The 20,287-nt window shown below is 43.0% G+C and overlaps 1 protein-coding gene across 4 annotated transcripts in view; it reads right to left on the reverse strand.

Moving 5' to 3' along the window:
- Positions 1–20,287, reverse strand: part of LOC124721585 (glycoprotein endo-alpha-1,2-mannosidase) — a 105,016-nt gene that overhangs the window by 21,205 nt on the left and 63,524 nt on the right. For all 4 annotated transcript variants that reach the window (XM_047246631.1, XM_047246633.1, XM_047246632.1 and 1 more), the window contains one exon: positions 19,780–20,187. In XM_047246631.1, coding sequence (XP_047102587.1) covers positions 19,780–20,187 — 408 coding nt within the window. The remainder of the gene's footprint in view (positions 1–19,779; positions 20,188–20,287) is intronic.

Consider the following 20,287-nt stretch of genomic DNA (forward strand, 5'->3'; position numbering starts at 1 on the left):
CTCCACTTTATCGTCATTTTTTCCTGTTTTCCTTCATTCCTTAGTTGCTTCAAAATTTGTGGAGGTATATCCTGTCCATACAACTTATTGAAGCCAGCTTATTGCCACGTGTATTTTGCTTCTTTCATTTGTGAAGCATCTTCAGAGGTGATTTCCAGTGCTGTTAGCCCATTTGTGTGGTCCTGGAGATGTGTTCATTAGTCTCCATGCTCCAGTTGACCGATTTCTGCCATTCTTTCACTCACATTTGATTCAACACATCACAGACATCACTTGCATTTTACATTTTGTGTTCAACATGTGTGTGTTTTTGGTGTGTAGTGTTGCCACTTTATTAGCCAGAATTTTATACAAGTTATGACACTGCAGATGGATCCTCTCCATCTGTGATTTTTTTTTCTACTCCCATAAATAACCATTTCTTTTTTTTCTAATTTTCATCTAATTTCAAATACATTAATCTATTGACATGCAACATCCATATAAAACTCTCAAGATCCTATTTATACTGAATTTTACTTAAATTTATCACTCTGTGTCTCATTTCAAGTGTTCTGAGTCCTACTGTGTAATTAGTTTTCATTATTACACAGTTAATTTAAAGTTAAAGCTAGCACTACAGTAAAAACCTATGAGCTAATACTTATATATGAGAAAGGTGACCTGCACTACTTGAAAGTTAATCATTCTGGTTTTCCAGTAAAGTGCTTTAAATTACCTAAAACTAATTATCTTCCACCATAATTAACATCAAATTTCATAACCAGTACTATTTTCCAGCATAGATTTTGTTATAACTACTGTTTTCATTGCACAATCACATTTTTGTCTGGCTGTATGATTACTAAAATAGCATTTTATGTACAAATCAATTATGGAAGTGTATCAAAAATGCTGCTATATAACTGAATAAATATAAAATTTTGCCACTCTCCACACCCACAGTGAGTGATCACTGTGTGGATCTGTAGGACACATATCCAATAAATAAACAAAGAAATAACAAGAAGATAATAAGAGACAATTGAGAACAGTTCACATGCAAAGGAAACAAAATCAATTTTCATGCAAGAAAAATTTCTTTAACACTTTACTAAGTTCATATAATAAAGTAGAAACTGTGTTAACACATTGCAAGAAAGAATATGCTCCAGAAATAATATATTTCTGATACTGGGGACAATGCCTTAAAACAGTGTGTTTCGCATGTGTTATAAGCACTGTGTCTGACATTACACGAGAATCATTACCAGAGTGGTGGGATCCAATTGTCAGTAACACTGTGGCCTATTCCCTGGACTCTGGCAAGTTGGCACATCAGTTTCAGCCAAACTAAATGACTTAGGAGAGGCCTAGGAAGGAAATATGAGAAAATCATTGCACCACTTTAGCACTTCAGGCTGGTGTGTCAGTAGGATCTGCTCACAGATCTGTGTGCAAATGCTGAAACCTTACACGCAGTGCATGATGGAGAGGCTGAGTCTCAAATGCTCCTTTCTTCTGATAAAGTATAGTACAACACAAATTAACGGACTGACCTTTTCCCACTGCACTATAACTTCTGATGGGTATATGAACAATATGCTGCAACATTTCTTCACACAAATAACAGCTATGGAAAACAAGTATGGCCATTTCATACAGGACAATGCAAGAGCAAACATCACCAGTGCACCTATGACGGTATTAGGATGATAGATTCTATCATTAAATTATACTAATATTTTTTCCTCTAAATTTTCTAGGTGTCATGAAACATGATAATGGATTCTGCCAGTATCACAAGTTGCTTTACAAGACTCAGAAATGCATAATTTAGATGTTATTTGGTTAAGAGATATTAGGTTGGTGTATAAGCTGGTAGCATTTTTGTTTTTCATGTTGGTATCTCGGCTCTATGGCTTTATTTATTGGGGGCCATTTTTTATATGTAGTTCACTGTTGCTATATGAGTTCACATATTGTCATTTTGTCATTTGGAGATAGTGAGTGGAGCTATGGAAACTAGAAAATAGAGTGCTAAGTGGAGAAATTGGAATGTTGCCAACATATTCTTCTGTTTGAGTTCAATAGAGAGCTGACAGCAGTGGAGGCAGCCAGAAACATTTTTGCTGTACATGAGGATAATGCCACTGGACAGAGAATGGCAAAAAAGGGGGGAACCGATAGAGGTACTCAAAGTACCCTCCGCCACACACCTTCAGGTGGCTTGCAGAGTATGGATGTAGATGTAGATGTAGATGAAAATGGTTTCCTCATTTTAAGGAGGATTGTTTTGACATTAGTGACTCTCCACATTCAAGAAGACTTTCGGGGTTTGGTGAAGATTGTTTAAACATATTAATCCATAATGATCCATGTCAGTATGTTCAAGAACTGGCAAATGTGATGAACTGTGATCATTCCACAATCACACGACATTTGCATGCAATGGGGCACATTCAAAATTTGGTTGTATGTGTGCCGCACCCAGTACAAAGAGCTGGTGCACCCACAATACATAATGTTATGTATCTGGTGGAACAGCGACAGAGTGATGTACTATGAATAGCTTCCCTGGGCTGGAAGCATCACTGCTGAAATTTAGCCAAGAAGAACGACCAGGAAGACTGTGTGAAGTGATGCTACTCCACAATAATGCCCGCCCATTCTGCTAGACTGACAAAAAACACTACTCAGGATCTGGAGTGGGAAGTCATTCCACACCCACCTCATTCACCTGATCTTTCACTCTCAGAATTCCGCCTTTTCCATTCTTTATTGAACAACCTTCAAGGAATTTCCTTTCCAGCTTAAAATGAACTCCAAACATGGCTCAATGAGTTCTTTGCCTCAAAACCATGTGATTTCTACAGTCACACGATCAAAACGTTACGCCAGTGTTGGAAGATTGTTGTAATTAATGAAGGAGAATGTATCACTGACAACTAAAGTCTCTGTTGTGTGCATTTGTCATTTTTATTAAACTTATGGATAAACACTTCGAACCTATGCACCAACCTAATAGTTGTACTCTTCACTGTAATTGGAACCTAAGTCCTAGCCCATCTGTCCTTCAGGTTGCAGAAAAGATCAATGTTGTGTCCTGGTTCGCAGTTGCAGTGACTGACAGTAAATATTTCCAAATTGTATGGGTGAATGGGAGATGATTCCAGTTGTTTAGTTAAGGTCTGTGTTATTAGAGACATAACACATGTTCCAGAAATCCCTACATCTTTATGTAGTTGGTAGAAATATTTATCTGTTGCAGAAACTACTCTTGTGATCACACCATGTTTCCTCTGATTGTTGTTCCTGCCTCTGCCCATATGATGTGAAAGGCTGTTTGACAACTGATTTCCATTGCGAGCAGGCTGATACGGCAGGAAAAAGAAAAGTTTATTTATTGGAATTCAATTAAGATTTAACCTCCACACATTGTGGGTACTCAGATATTCACAGGCCAATTTGAACATATAATAATCTCAAGAGATAAGGGTGAACATAGCAGGAAATTAAACCTCATACAGGAACGGCACAATTCCAGAGATGCTACGTGGTCTCACTATTAACCTATAATTTTCCCAGATGTGGCAGTCTCTCCACACGGCAAAGTCATTGCCAGTATTTTGAAATTGGGGATGGAGATTCAAGATAGTGCTCCCTCACTGACAACAATGGGATGTTCAAAAAGACAAGAGAAATCCCGATTATGCCCAGTTTTCCTTGTGACTGATATCCTGCAATGTGAGAAAACAAGTCTGCATGCATATCCAAAGGAACACTGCATTGTAGTTCTGAACAACACAGGCACTGCAATATCAAACATGCTAGCATTATGGAGATGCTTAGGAAACTCATTGAGGGAAGGCAATGTTCTTTTCAAGGAACACTATAGAGAAAACTTGTAAAATCAATGTGCACTCCTACAGCAAGTGCTTAAATATTTGTTAAGTAAGTTTAGTGGAATGTGCCATTCACAAAAGTGGCCACTCTACCTTTAACCCTACACCCACAGAAGTCATACTTCAGTGGAGATTGTATCTCGTTAGACACAAACACATGAGAGTCTCCCCTGTGCAGAGGGTTTCATATTCTCTGCAAGTGTTATAAACCATTCACATTCCATTCTTCAGTCTTTCTCTCCTCTGAAAGGGAGAGTCTGTAGGAGTACATTTATGATACACAGTTTTCTTATAAGAATTATACATTTCACCATAGAAGAAACTGAGATGAACCATCTGTAGTAGTCAGATTTCTTGATAATTTAATTATTAAAAAGTTGACCAAGAGCCTGGAGGTAATATTTTAAGTTCCCGGGTTAATTGCCTACTAATTTTGTTTCTTTGACATAGTTCCAGATTTGGAAGTCATTAATTTTATTAAGAAAGTGGGTAACCATTGAATGTAAGTATTTTTAGGCTTGTTTCCCTCCTTAGTTCAAAGGTACACCAGGTGAGAGGTCATTTGGCAGTTCAATGGGGTATACGTATTTCTGGCTTGCTTTCTGCCAAAACTGGCAGTTCAACAGAGTACACGTATCTCTGGCTTGCTTTCTGCCAAAACTCCGTTTGTGCATACTATATAGGTGAGAAATGGTGTCATCTATGCTTGTATCTCGCAGCAATTCTGTTTAAGGGATGCATCAAGTTGACTCTCCCTCATTTTGCTAATTTTTCTCAAACTATTCACTATATCCACTTCAGTGGAGAAGCTCACACATTGCTCTGGGTCATGTGCAGTCGAGACCAATTGAAACAGAAAGCTAGAGCAGCACTCTCTCCTATTTGTATTGAACTTTGACTGCTCATGTGCAGAGTCACATCTAGAAGCCCTTCAATACAAAAGCACTTGTAAACTGTGATTAATTTTACAAGTATTAAGACAGGTTATGATCATGATAAACCAGGAAACTGGAGCCACAAATCTCCACCACCTACAGACCACATAATTGAGCCAAACTCATATTCTCCTTCTACAAGTGAGGCTCTCTCTCTCTCTCTCTCTCTCTCTCTCTCTCTCTCTCTCTCTCCCCCATCTACAACTATACTCCACAAGCTATCTTCTGTGTGTGGCAGAGCGTACTTTGTGTTTTCCTGCTCCAGTCTTAAAAAGTTCATAGGAAAATGACTGCTGGTAAGCCTACATGTAGGCTCAAATCTCTCTGATTTTATCTTCTTGGTCTTTTCATGAGATATTCATAGGAAGAAGCAGTATACTGGCTAACTCTTCCGGAAACACACACTCTTGGAACTTTAATAATAAACCACACCTTGATGCAGAATGCCTCTCTTACAGTGTCTGCAACTGGACTTGGCTGAGCAGCTCAGTGACGCTTTCGCACTTACTAAACGAACCTGTAATGAAAAGAGCTGCTGTTCTTAGGATCTTCCCTATTTCCTCCATCAATCAGATCTGGTACAGATCCGAAACTGATGAGCAATATTCATGTATTGGTCAAAAAAGTGTTTTGTGAGGTACTTCCTTTGTTGATGGAGTACATTTTATGAGGATTCTTCCAATGATTCTCAGTCTGGCATCTGTCTTACCCACAATAATTTTTATGTGGTCATTCCACTTCAGATTGTTCCATATGCATACTTCTAGATATTTTATGGAAGTAACTGCTCCCAGTGATTGATTTGCAATCATGTCATCATACAGCAAAGGCTATTTCTGTCTATGTATACACAATATGCTACATTTGTGTATGTTGAAGGTCAATTGGCAATCCCTGCACCAAGCATTTATCCTCTGTAAGTCTTCCTAAATTTTACTACAATTTTCTAACATCAGGACTTCTCTCAACAGTATCATCCAGGAAATGTCTGCCCCCGGTAGCTGAGCGGTCAGCGCTACAGAATGTCAATCCTAAGGACCTGGGTTCGATTCCCAGCTGGGTCAGAGATTTTCTCCACTCAGGGACTGGGTGTTGTGTTGTCATCATCATCATCATCATCATCATTTCATCCCCATAGACCTGCAAGTCGCCGAAGTGGTGTCAAATCAAAAGATTTGCACCTGGTGAACGATCTACCCGACAAGAGGCCCTAGTCACATGACATTTACATTATATCCAGGAAATGCCAGATAGAACTTCCAACATTACCTTCTAGTTTGTTTACATATATTGTGAAAAGGAATGGTCCTGTAACCCTCCCTTCAGGCAAACACAAAATTACTTTTTCATCTGAAGACCTCTGTCTGTTGAGAATGACATGCTGTGTTCTGTTTGCTAGAAACTCACCAAATCATTCACATAGTTGGTCTGATATTCCATTCACTTGTATTTTGTACATTAGACAGCAGTGCAAAACTGTACTGCATGCCTGCTGGAAGTCAAGGAACACAGTATCTATCTTGTCACCTATATATACTGCTTTCTGGGTCTCGGGGGCAAACAGAGTGAGCTGGGTTTTACATGATTGTTGTTTTTGGAACCTATGTTGATTCCCACAGAGGAGATTTTCAATCTCCAAAAATGTCATAATATGCTAGTATAAAACATGTTCCAAATTCTGCAACAGGCCGACGTCACAGACATGGGCCTATAGTTAGTGCACCTGCTCTAAGACCCTTCTTGAAAATGGGACGACCTGCACCTTTTTCCAATCATTAGAAACACTTCACTCCCTCAGAGACCTATTGCACACTGCTGCTATATGAGGGGCAAATTCTTTTGCATACTCTACATATAATTGAATTGGTATCCCATCAGGTCCATTGGTCTTTACCTATTGAGCAATTTCAGTTGCTTTTCTATACCTTGGTCACTTATTTCAATATCTGTTATTTTGTTGTTTCTGTGATGATTTAGAGGAGAGTTACAGTGCAGTCTTCCTCTGAGAAAAAGTTTTGGAAAGAGATGTTCACTATTTTGGCCTTTTCTGTATCATCCTCTGTTTCAATGCCATTGTGGTCAGAGTGTGTCTGGACAGAGGGCTTCAATCAATTCACTGATTTAATGTAAGATCAATCAAAACTTCTTATGACTTTCTGTCAAGTCTGTAGATAGAATTTTACTTTTGAATTCATTGAGCACTTCAGTCATGGTGGCCCTCCTGATGCTAATTTTGGCTTTATTTAGTTTTTGTTTGCCTGTGAGGATTTGGCTACATTTAAATTTGCAGTAAACCTCTCTCTGCTTGGTTAGCACACTGGACTCACATTCGGGAGGACGACGGTTCAATCCCGTGTCCGGCCATCCTGATTTAGGTTTTCCGTGATCTCCCTAAATCACTCCAGGCAAATGCCGGGATGGTTCCTTTGAAAGGGCACAGCCGACTTCTTTCCCCATCCTTCCCTAATCCGATGAGACCGATGACCTCGCTGTTTGGTCTCTTCCCCCAAAACAGCCCCCCAACCTCTCTCTGCTTTCATAGCACCTTTCTAACATGGTTGTCGAACCATGGCTTGTCTTTTCCATCTCTCATAACTTCATTTGGCACATACCTGTCTAAAGTGTATTGTACAATGCTTTTGAACTTTGCCCATTGATGCTCAACATTGTCAGTGCTGGAGTTGAAATTTTCAAGTTGATGTGTCAGATAACCTCAAATCTGTTTATAAATTTTCCTGTTTACAGCTGTATTCAGCAATGCTGTAATGGCCCTATGAACATGGATTCTATGCTGAATCAAAAAGCTCAGATCTGTTTGTGACCAGCTGGTCTAAGAAGTTACCTTCGTGAGTTGGTTCTTTCATTAACTACTCAAGGTAATTTCTCACACTAAGCCACTCACTCACTCATTCATTCCTACTTCCCTCCCTCTCTCTCTCTCTCTCTCTCTCTCTCTCTCTCTCTCTCTCTCTCTCTCTCTCTCTCTCTCTCCCATGTACCTTATTTGAAAGACCTCATTCTTCTCTTTCAAGCAAACATTTTACTTTTTATGAAAACTTAATATTTCAAAAGTTATTTTTATTCAAAATTTGTGTTTTTTCAGAATTTTCCAGTCTTAAAATAAGGTTATTTCCAAAATCCATTGTTACAGTTAAGCAGCAGTGATTGTTTTTGTTTTTGAAAATGTACACAGCTACTAAAATAACATGTTGGTTTTATTACTATTCCAATTAAAAAACCTCACTTTTTAGAAAATTCTTGACAAACTTTGGGAATCCCCATGCTCATTAAAACTTCCCTTTTTGTAAGATTAGTAATTATTATTGTCAATTTCTAATTAAAACTTTTTTGAGCAAATTTACTTCACTGTCAATTGAATCTCTCTCACTTCCGCTTTTTCTATCTTTTATGTTGATATCTAAAGTGTAATAGTACAGTGTTTTACCAATTTGTAATTTCTGTAGCATGTGCAGGCCTGTCTACAAATAGGCATTGTGCACAAAGCAGGAATCAGTCAGCATTTGGTAATCTTTGTCTAAGGTGACATGTTAGTCCACCAATACCCAGTAGTCAAAATTTGAAATTTATGTCAGTTTTTAGTTGGTATACAAAAGTCAATGAGTGCACAATCGATGTTCATGTTTTTTGTCAGTTCTGAAACAGTCTTCAATTGCTTTGAAGATGAATAGTTATTTTGTTGACTATTTCCACTTGAGAACTTTTTGGAGTTTCTTGTAATTGGTGTAGCTTACTGATTTGTGTTACAATATTGATGTCCATACATGCGAGGGGCATTCAATAAGTAATGCAACACATTCTTTTTTCTGGAAGCAGGCTGATTTTATTCGGGATCCCTATACACCATATTGTTCCCACCTCTTTTGGTTACAAAACCCTATTTTTCAATATAATCTCCACTTAATGTGATGGCCTTATGCCACCTTACTGGGAGGGCCTGTATGCCCGCATGGTACCACTCTACTGGTCGACGTTAGAGTTAATGTCCTGCTGTATCAATAACCTTCCCATCATCCGCGTTCCCAGGGAGTGCATCCTTTTTTTTGGATAAACAGATGGAACTCAGGAGGTGCAGGATTCAGGAGGAAGAACAGTCCAATGAAGTTTCGTAAGCTCCTGTTGGGTGCGCAGACTTGTGTGATGCCTTTGCATTTTTGTTCTTTATGGTTTTCTGTTAGGCAGCAAAGAACCCAGCGAGTACACACCTTTTAGTACCCCAGCTGATGAATAAGTGTGTCAGTCCTATCAACAAAAACACATCTAGTTTCGCAGCTAGGTGTTTGATTGTGATCCACTGATCACCTCAAATGAGAGTGTCAGCACATTTCAACACCACTGAAGTCATAGCTGGCACATGAGAGACAGGAAAGGTTTGTGCGACCTAGTTGCGATGACAGACACCTTGCCCAACAGCTCACCCTGCTTGTGCTCACATCCAGGTCTCCGTGAACATTCTGCAATGTTCTGGCTTTCCACCAAAAGAATCTCAATGACAGCTCTCCACTTAGAATGTACCTCTGTTACAGATGCCATTCTGAAGGCTACATATAGTGCCTTCACCTATCCGAACTTCATGAAACTGTAGTGGTTGAAGCAGGAAGATTCCACAACATCCCACAACATATTCCACATTTTTCAACCAAAATTGGTCAAGAAAAAAATGTGTTGCATTAATTATTGAATATCCCACATACGATAGAGAAGATCATCAAAACTGAACTTAGTGTTAAAGAGAAGAAATTGAAAAGTAATCTCTATAGTGCGGTGCCCATTTATTCAACAACTGCTCACTATATCCAGTACTCATAGGAGGACAATTAAAGAAGACATTCCATGAGACACATGAAGTAAGAACCAGGTAAGTAACATTCTGCACTAACAAGAACATGGTTGAGTAAGCCAGTCATTTAAATATGTTCTAATTCGATGTATTAGAAGCTCAGGATTATTAATAGCTCTTAATCCTATGCATTCATTCATTAGCCTGCAACATTTCTGTGAATGTCATAATATTGAGTATGAGTGTAAACGATTTTTTTAGTACACTGACAAAAAAAAAAAAATGAAACACCAAGGAGGAGTTGTAAAACATAAACAAATGTTGATAAGCATGTATCTACATGTAAAGATTATGTCTGTCCAAATTTTGTGCCAGTCGCATAAGAGTAGCACAAGTAGCATCTCTATGAGGCCGCAATTCATGTTTACTTTAAATGCACGCTGTACCATTCGTGGGCATTAGTTTCCTTTGAGATTGGATGTGGTGGTTGTTCTTAGTGAATAATGCCTTTAAGGCATCAAAGATTCCATTATCAATACCTCAAAGGGTTTGAACCAGGTCATGTAACAGGGCTGCCAGAGGCTGGATGTTCCTTCTGTGATACTGCAGAAAGACTTGGCATGAATATAGCCACTGTACATGACTGCTGGCAGTAATGGTCACAAAAATGTACAACCGGAAGAAGACTGGGTTCCAGACGGCCCTGTGACACTACCAGCCGGGAAGACTATCATGTTCAGTCAATGGCCCTGGCATACCGTACTGCATCTGCAGCAGCTGGCACCACAGTGGCACAATGAACTGTTAAAAATTGGTTACATCAAGGACAGCTCCGAGCCAGGTGCCTGGTAGCATGCATTCCACTGACTCCAAACCACCACCATTGGTGACTTCAGTGGTGTCAAGCAAGATTTCATTGGAGGGCAGGGTATTTTGTATTTTCTGCTGAAAACTAGTTTTGCCTTGGTGCCAATGATGGCTGTGTGCTGGTTAGAAGTAGGCCAGTTGAGGGCCTGCAACCAACCTGTCTGCATGCTAGACATGCTGTACTTACACCTGGAGGTACGATCTGGGGTGCAATTTGGTGTGGCAGCTGGAGCACTCTCATGGTTATCTCACACATTCTAGCTGGAGACCTGTATGTCAGTCTGGTGATTTGACCAGTTGTGCTGCCAATCATCAACAGCATTCTGGGGATTGCTTTCCAAGAGAATAACACTAGCCCAAGAGAATAACACTCATCCACATACCACTGTTGTAATCCAACATGCTCTACAGAGTGTTGACATGTCACCTTGGCCCGTTTGATCACCAGATTAGAGATGGGCGATCCGCTCCTGAACTAATTCATAGAGTTGAATCTTTCAAAGGAGTGAACAATCAGTGATTCAGAAAAAAAGAACGGTAGCTCCAAACGTTTCCCACAGCAGAGAGAGAGAGAGAGAGAGAGAGAGAGAGAGAGAGAGAGAGAGAGAGGGGCGTGCAGTGTCTGGCGCACCTTAACTTAGCATCGCACTCCGTCAGCGATCGTTTCAGTCGCACGTCCTGCCCTCTGGGCAGTTGATGCGAGCAACAGGACAGAGAGCCTCCTAGCGGAGAACATAAGAACTACTTGCAACAACCTGCTTGCAAGAGAACGGACGATTTGTCTCCGAGCGGGTGAGTGGTGGCTGTTCACCGCTCCCCCCACCCTCGGAACTCGCCCGCTCAACGCTCACCCCACCGTTCTCGACTCTAGCCAGAGCATTGAGCAAAGCAACTCAGGTGTCACTCTGGTCTCTGCGGTCTTAGCTCGCGCAGTAATACAACTCGCAGCTCGACCTGCTTGACTCAGCGCCTCTGCATCGGAGTTCGTCTCTACTGGATATTGTTCTTCGTAGTAATAACGTTATGTATATTACATAATTATGTTATGTATACATCATTTGTTTTTATTTTATTTTTATTTGTTTAAACTGATCAGATTAGGTTCCTGATGGCTCCTCTTACTATAGGATTTTTTATTATGGTCACTCGAATTTACACTTTAATTACGAGCGAACCGATAAACGTATAGCAAAAGTGATACACCAATTTTTCCTTGTTTTATTCTGCGTAAGGCTATACGCAGCACTTTGGTCTCACAGTCAAATTTATATATTTTTTTCTTATTGTAGTACGGATTTTGCGATTTTAGGCGTCTTTGGAAGGAAATGTTCACTTTAAAAATATATGGCTTGCGATGTATTTGTACGAGGTTAATGAAATTTTAATACATTATAGCCAAATATATTGTTAATGTAAATCTCAAGTTACAACATTTTCTGATCACCTAAAAAACCACGATAGTGCAAAATAAATCAATAATCAAACACTTTGTCATATCGTGGAAATTTCAATAAACAATACAAAATTCTTACTCATTATCTGTGTTACTTCAAAATAGGATCAAATAAGATCAAAATACAGGTATAGTACTGGAATAAACCAAGTTTAAAGGGCAATGTGCCTTCCATTTATTTTCTGTTGTGAATGAGTGGTGAGTCATGAAAAAGAGCTAGTTCATTTCAGGGAGTGAACAGTTCTGATCCGATCTCTGAAAAGAACAGTTTTGCCCATCTCTACACCAGATCTGTCTTCAATCGAGCACATATGGGACGTCATTGGACAATAAGTCCAGCATTATCCACAAATAACATTAGCCATGAAACTCCATCCCTCAAACTGTAATCTAGCACCTGTACAACACAATGCATGCATATTTGCTTGCTTGCATTAAACATTTTGGTAGTTATACCAGTTATTAACGTATCAGCATTTCAAATTTGCAATGGCTTATATTGCGCTAACATTAACCTGTGACCTTGCAATGTTAATCATTTAAATATGTTGCCTAGACAAATGTATTCCCAAAATTCCATTACTGTACATTAATTATTTTATGGTGTTGCAAATTTTTCTGTCACTGTATGATGATGTACAGATGTAATATGTTGGTTGTGACTGTGACTGAAGTCATTTCACTGTCACTAATAAACTGGAGAACGCGGTCGGCTGAGCGCGTGTCATCTGCTAAAATCGATGATAGATCAGGCAATAGCTGTAGACGGGAGCGTAACGGATTAAAATAGGGGCATTCAATTAAAAGGTGTCTTACCGTCCACAGCTGAGAGCAGTGGGGACAGAGTGGGGGAGGATCGCCGCTTAAAAGATGTCGATGGCTAAAAAGACAGTGCCCTATCCGGAGTCTAGCTAAAATTACCTCCTCCCGACGACGCGTTCGGGAGGAAGAGGTCCAAGCGCAAGGAAGGGCTTTCACTTCCCGCAATTTATTATGGGGAAGTGTTGACCAATGCGCATGCCATAAATGAGCAACTTGGCGACATAAACCGCTCCGTAGATCGGTGAAGGGAAGCGACTGAATAGCTCGCCGAAGAAGAGAGACTGCAGCCTTGGCCGCTATATCGGCCGCCTCATTCCCACAGATACCAGCGTGTCCCGGGAGCCAGAGGAACGCCACCGAGACGCCCCCCAGGTGGAGCAAGCACAGACAGTCCTGAATCCGGTGGACCAGAGGGTGCATAGGGTAAAGAGCTTGGAGACTGAGGAGAGAGCTGAGAGAATCTGAGCAGATTACGTACTGTATCCGCTGATGGCGGCGGATGTAGTGGACAGCCTGGAGAACAGCGTAAAGCTCTGCAGTATAAACCGAACACTGGTCGGGAAGCCGAAAGTGATTTGGGGTGTCGCCAACAATATAGGCACTCCCTACACCTAACAATGTTTGCGAGCCGTCGGTGTAAATAAATGTGGCGTCCGTCATTTGTGCACATAGAGCAGCAAATGCCCGACGGTAAACAAGTGTAGGGGTACCATCCTTGGGAAATTGACATAGGTCACGGAGCAAGTAGATCCGGGGACGGAGCCAAGGCGGTGCTGTACCCCAAGTTGTCAAGAAGGTTTTAGGAAAGCGGAAGGAAAGAGAATGGAGCAGTTGACGGAAGCGGACTCCCGGGGGTAGTAGGGAGGAGGAGCGGCCTGCATACCCTACATCAAAGAAGGCGTCGAAAAAAAGGTCATGGGCTGGATTAGCAGACATGGAAGACAGATGGCTAGCATAACGACTCAGAAGGACTGCCCGCCGATTGGACAGCGGAGGTTCAGCAGTCTCAGCATAAAGGCTTTCCACAGGGCTGGTGTAAAAAGCTCCAGACACTAAATGTAATCCACGGTGGTGGATAGAGTCGAGACGCTGAAGAATAGACGGCCAAGCAGAGGAGTAGACTATGCTTCTATAATCCAATTTCGAGCGCACTAAGGCGCGATCGAGTCGGAGAAGAACCACTCGGTCCGCTCCCCAGGAGGTACCATTCAGGACACGGAGGGTGTTAAGGGAACGCAGACAGCGAGCCGAAAGATAGGAAACATGGGAGGACCAGCACAGTTTTCTGTCAAACATAAGACCCAAGAATTTAGCGACGTCGGAAAACGGAAGGTTGACAGGACCTAGATGTAAGGAGGGCGGAAGAAACTCCTTACGTCGCCAAAAATTAACACAAACGGTCTTACTGGGTGAGAAACGGAAGCCGGTTTCGATGCTCCACGAGTGACCCCGTTTTCTTGGGAGAAAGTACGGGAGAGAGTAGTGTTCACCCGCACCCTAAATGTGCGCTCTGCCATAAATTCGCGAAGAAAAAGGGGCAGCCGGCCTCGAAAGCCCCAAGAGAACAGTGTGCGGAGGATGCCTGTCCTCCAACAGGTATCGCATGCTCTCTCCAGATCAAAAAATATTGCTACCGTTTGGCGTTTGCGGAGAAAATTGTTCATGGTATACGTGGAGAGAGCAACAAGATGGTCAACTGCAGAACGATGCTTTCGGAATCCACATTGGGCAGGTGTTAAAAGACTGCGGGATTCCAGCCACCAAGCTAAACGGTAATTCACCATACACTCTAAAACCTTACAGACAATACTCGTGAGAGAAATGGGGCGATAGCTAGAGGGGAGATGTTTGTCCTTTCCAGGTTTCGGAACGGGAACGACGATAGCTTCCCGCCATTGTCTGGGAAAAGTACTGTCGGTCCAAATTCGATTATAAAGGCGAAGGAGGAAACGCAGACTATGGGTGGATAAATGCAGCAACATTTGGACATGGATACCATCTGGTCCTGGGGCGGAGGAGCGAGAAGAAGAGAGGGCATGTTGGAGTTCCCGCATGGAGAAAACAGTATTGTAGCTTTCGTGATTTTGAGAGGAGAAAGCAAGATGTCGCACTTCCGCTGCACGTTTCTTCGGGAGAAATGCTGGCGGGTAATTGGAAGAGCTCGAAATCTCAGCAAAGTGCTGACCCAATGAGTTAGAAATTGCGACGGGGTCCACTAAGGTATCATGCGCGACAGTGAGCCCAGAGACCAGGGAGAAACTAGGCGCGCCTGAGAACCGTCGAAGCCGACTCCAAACTTCCGAGGAGGGAGTGAAGGTGTTAAATGAGCTAATAAAGAATTTCCAGCTTGCCTTCTTGTTATCGTGGATGACGCGACGGCATCGCGCACGGAGCTGCTTATAGCGGATACAGTTGGCCAAAGTAGGATGGTGACGGAAAATGCGAAGAGCACGTCGCCGCTCACGTATTGCGTCACGGCATGCCTCATTCCACCAAGGAACTGGGGGGCGCCGGGGCAATTCGGAGGTGCGTGGTATTGAACGTTCCGCAGCTGTAAGAATAACATCGGTAATATGTGTGACCCCATCGTCAACGCTGGGAAAGCGACGGTCATCGAATGTCGCTAGAGACGAAAAAAGTGTCCAATCGGCTTGGGCAAACTTCCAGTGTCGCGGGCGCATATATGGCAGTTGAGGCTGCAGTCTAAGGACACATGGAAAGTGGTCACTCGAGTGTGTATCATCAAGGGTGAACCAATCGAAGCGCCGAGCTAGCGGAACAGTACCGACGGCAAGATCCAAATGAGATAAATTTGTCGTGGAGGCAGACAAAAATGTGGAGACCCCAGTGTTGAGGCAAACTAGATCCACTTGGTGGAAGACGTCTAGCAATAGGGAGCCACGTGGACAAGGATGTGGAGATCCCCAAAGCGGGTGGTGGGCATTGAAGTCCCCAACCAGCAAATAGGGGGGTGGAAGCTGACCAAGAAGATGAAGGAGATCAGCTCGTGCCATTGGTGTGGACGATGGAATGTATACAGTACAAACAGAGAACGTGTATCCAGAGAGAGAAAGACGGACGGCGACAGCTTGGAAGGAACTGTTTAAGGGGATTGGGTGATAATGGAGAGTTTCATGGAGAAGAATCACGAGTCCTCCATGTGCTGGGGTGCCTTCAACAGAGGGGAGGTCATATCGGACAGATTGAAAATGAGGGAGAACAAAGCGGTCATGGGGACGCAGCTTTGTTTCCTGAAGACAGAAGATGACCGGCGAGTAGGATCGTAAGTGGATCGACAATTCATCCCGATTGGCTCGAATGCCGCGGATATTCCAGTGGATAATGGACATAGGGTGAACAGAAAATTGAGGACTGTGACCAAGGTCGCTGTCAACTCAATGACTGCTCAGAGCTTGCGACCGACAGCATGGAATGGCATTCAGCCGAAGGCAGAAGATCCTGATTCATAGGTTGGTCAGGAGCAGCTCCTGCCACCAGCGATCGGCCGGTTGACCGGCCACCAGCAGTGCGCCTCGGCGACACAGAAGATGGCCGAGGGCGATTTCCGCCAGATGGTGCTGTAGCTGGGACACGCCTTGGCGGAGAAGGAGAGGAACTGGGTTTCTTTGTAGCCTTCTTGGAAGTATGGTGTTTAGATGAAGGAGGAACCGATGGTTGTGAAGTTGCGGTACGTAAAAACTCTTCACGAGTATGCTCTTTTTTCGAAGACTTCGTGTCTGACTTGTGGGCTCGAGATTGAGCAGAACCCGATGAAGGGTGAGCCATAGAGTGGGCAGGCGAAAGCGGGGAGGTTGAACGGGCGATCTTTGCGCTGGCCGATCTGACGACCGTGGCACTAAAGGTGAGGTCGCAAGTCTGCGTGGCCGCCTCCTTTGTTGGCCGAGGAGAAGCAAGGACAGTGCTGTATTTTCCTTTCTGAGGCACGGTGGGCTGTCGACTGGCGAATAATTTTCGAGCAGCAAAGGTCGACACCTTTTCCTTTACTCTGATTTCCTGGATGAGCTTTTCGTCCTTAAAAACGGGACAATCTCGAGAGGAAGCAGCGTGGTCACCCATACAGTTGATGCAGCGAGGGGATGGAGGTGGACAAGCACCCTCATGGGCATCCTTGCCACACGTAACACATTTGGCCGGATTGGAACAGGACTGGCTGGTGTGATTGAACCGCTGACACCGATAGCAACGCGTAGGGTTTGGGACGTTAGGGCGAACGGAAATTATCTCATAGCCTGCTTTGATTTTTGATGGGAGTTGAACTTTGTCAAATGTCAAGAAGACAGTGCGGGTTGGAATGATGTTCGTGTCCACCCTTTTCAGAACCCTATGAACAGCCGTTACACCCTGGTCAGACAGGTAGTGCTGAATTTCTTCGTCAGACAAGTCATCAAGGGAGCGTGTATAAACGACTCCACGCGAGGAATTTAAAGTACGGTGCGGTTCCACCCGGACAGGGAAGGTGTGTAGTAGTGAGGTACGCAGCAATTTTTGTGCCTGGAGGGCACTGACTGTTTCTAACAACAGGGTGCCATTCCGTAATCTGGAACAAGACTTTACAGGACCTGCAATTGCGTCGACACCTTTCTGAATAATGAAAGGGTTGACCGTGGAGAAGTCGTGACCTTCGTCAGACCGAGAAACAACAAGGAACTGTGGCAACGATGGAAGAACTGACTGTGGCTGAGACTCAGTGAACTTACGTTTGTGAGCAGACATAGTGGAAGGTGAGGAAACCATTGCGGAAGAATCCCCCATGATTACCGGCGTCTCCGATGGCGCGCTCCTCCCTTGTGGGGGCCCTCTCTGAGGGCACTCCCGCCTTAGGTGATTGTTCACACCTCAGGTCACACCTCCCGACAAACAGACGGAGGGACCAATCGGCACTTTCGGAAGGTATCAGCTCGGGTAATCACCCCTCCCTGGGCCTGGCCGTTACCAGGGGGTACGTACGTGTCCTACCTGTCTACCCGGGGCGGGGAATTACGCGTTACCCCGTCACCGGCTACGCATGGAAGTGCGTGGGTCGGCCTTCAGACACACACAGGGAGGAAGAAAGAGAAAGGGAAAGGAAAGAAGAGGGGGTCTCAAACGCCGCAGCGGAGAAAAGGGTAAAGAGAAGAGGTAAGGAAAAGAGAAGGACAAAGGAAGGAAGAAGACATACAAGCAAGGAAGGCGAAGTATGCGGCACATTTACAAGCGTCCGTCTCCGGACGTAGGCACAAACCATACTCCCAGAGGGGGAGAAAGGGAAGGAAAGAGCTAGAGGTGAGGGGGGGGGGGGCGAAGACAGGGGATGGGGAAGGATGCGGAAAGGGAAGGTATGCAGCCCGGAAAGGAAGGAAGGCCACATTAGCTCGGGGCCCCGTGCTCGCTACGCACGTATCCACAAAAGAGTTGTGGATCCCCTGGGGGGACCAGTCCCACTTGTCATTGATGCTGGCCACAGGTGCATCTCCACATGGTGTTGGGGCCACTCTCTCACATAAGTTAGATGATGGAATGGGAGAGATCTGTCACATTTATAACAAAGACACTTACTTCGACACATGAGGATTACTCTGAGATCAAAAAGAAAGTGGTGGTCATCATTTTTGGTGTCCATGAATTTCATATCTTTTGTATGGTCATAAGTTTCATCTTATCACTAGCCTGTCATTTTTTGGATCAAATATTAAATTATCAGAGTAAAGGTGGACTGCCTTCATCAATCAGCAATCTGCTTGGCAAATTCCCAATATTTAGTTTAATATTGCACTTCCCCTCAGCATTCTAACATGGGTGACTTATCTTGTCTTCCAGCAGGTCAGGATCCTGAATTTTACTCCCAGGAAACAGTTTATTTTTATGTAGAAAGCCAACTGGAGCAACTGCTTGATTAACTCCCTGTAAATTTCTGGGATGGTGCTACAGCTTCACTTGTGACCAACTTCATCAACTGGTCCTGCAATATGTCCAATTTGCTTGGCCTCCTAAGCTCTCTGGAGCAGATCCACCTGGTCTTCCCGTTTCTTTTTTTTCCCATCTGTAGCACCAAATTCAGGTCTGACAAGACATGGTGCTCCTTACAGAAGATGATGAACAGTGCCACGTGGTGGTACCGTCCTCTCTACAATACTGGATGCTTCAGTTCATGCATCAGCCCCACTGTGGGAGTTCTAGGATGGAACAACTGGCATGCCACTATGACTACTGGCCTTGTATGGATGATGATGATGATGATGATGATGATGATGTATGAGTGGTGCGACAGTGTGTTGTTGGCCGGGCACACCAACCAGCGCGGACCCAATTGTTCTTGCTGTAGCCCACATCCCCATAGCTACAGGACTACGTTAATACTGACTTTGCGGATCCTTACCTAAGGGTCCATGTGCTTAATTATTGTGGACACCTTATTCCACTTCCTGTATGTTTTCCACCTGCAGCTGACAACAGCAGCAGCCAAGGTGGAAGCCTTGGAGCAGATCTGTGTAATAGAATTTGGACACCACGTGCTGGTGGCCAATAATGGTCCCCAACTCTCAGAAGCAGATTTCAAAAGGTTTGCAGCTGCAATAGTATTAAACATCTTACCGTATCCCCTTTCTATCCAGTCTCCAATGGGCTGGCAGAACAGAAAAATCTCAGGATAATTTCTATTACATTTGATATTAATAGTTTGCCAAGAACTGTTTCTTCTTGGTTCAAGGACTAATTAACTGTTACATTATTGTTATGGAAGTTATTTATCTTCAATAAACGTTGTAACCCAAGTGAGTTTACAACAGACATGACTATTATTATGTCTCCTTTTTTGCTAACTGAAGCCCTATGGGTCCCTAAAACTAGCTCCACAGCCAAACATGACACAGTAATAATAATTTTATAAAAAAAAACTACAACCATATTCAGTTTCTGTTCAGAAAAGCTTAATATTATTTACATGTAACAATGTTCATACAAATAAATTCTTTACAGAAAATATTGTCTAAATATGTTTTACATAGCTGCTCAGAAACTCACCATCAAAGTGTGCCTTCTTTATTTCATATCTGTGTTGAACATCTACCAAGAGCCCAAGGAATATTCCATCCAGTTTTGTTCCACGAACACTAAGGTTTCCTTTATTGCTGAGAAGCTCTTTCCATGTTCCAGAAGGAGTTAGATAGGAATCATAAATGTAAAACACAGGCAGTTTCTTTCCTCTATGTTGTCTACGGTAGAAGGCTGGATGACTTGCATACTGAGTTGCAATGTATTGTAAATATTTTGCAAGATTGATAGGATTTCTGCCACTGTATGGTTCAATATGCAGTGCTATCTTGAGGTCATATTTATTAGCAATGTCCAGCAAAACTGAAACTAGTGAATCTGATGAGGCACCCTCGGTATCAGACATTCCTGGTGGATACCATGAGATGACAAGTACACCTTGAAAATAAAAAGATTAAGATATGAGTAAATTAGCCAACAACCAACAATAAGGCATAATGTAAAATAATAAGTTTCTCTAACTATATAGCATGCTAGT

The sequence above is a fragment of the Schistocerca piceifrons genome, chromosome X, assembly GCF_021461385.2.
Source record: "Schistocerca piceifrons isolate TAMUIC-IGC-003096 chromosome X, iqSchPice1.1, whole genome shotgun sequence".
NCBI classification, from domain to species: domain Eukaryota; kingdom Metazoa; phylum Arthropoda; class Insecta; order Orthoptera; family Acrididae; genus Schistocerca; species Schistocerca piceifrons.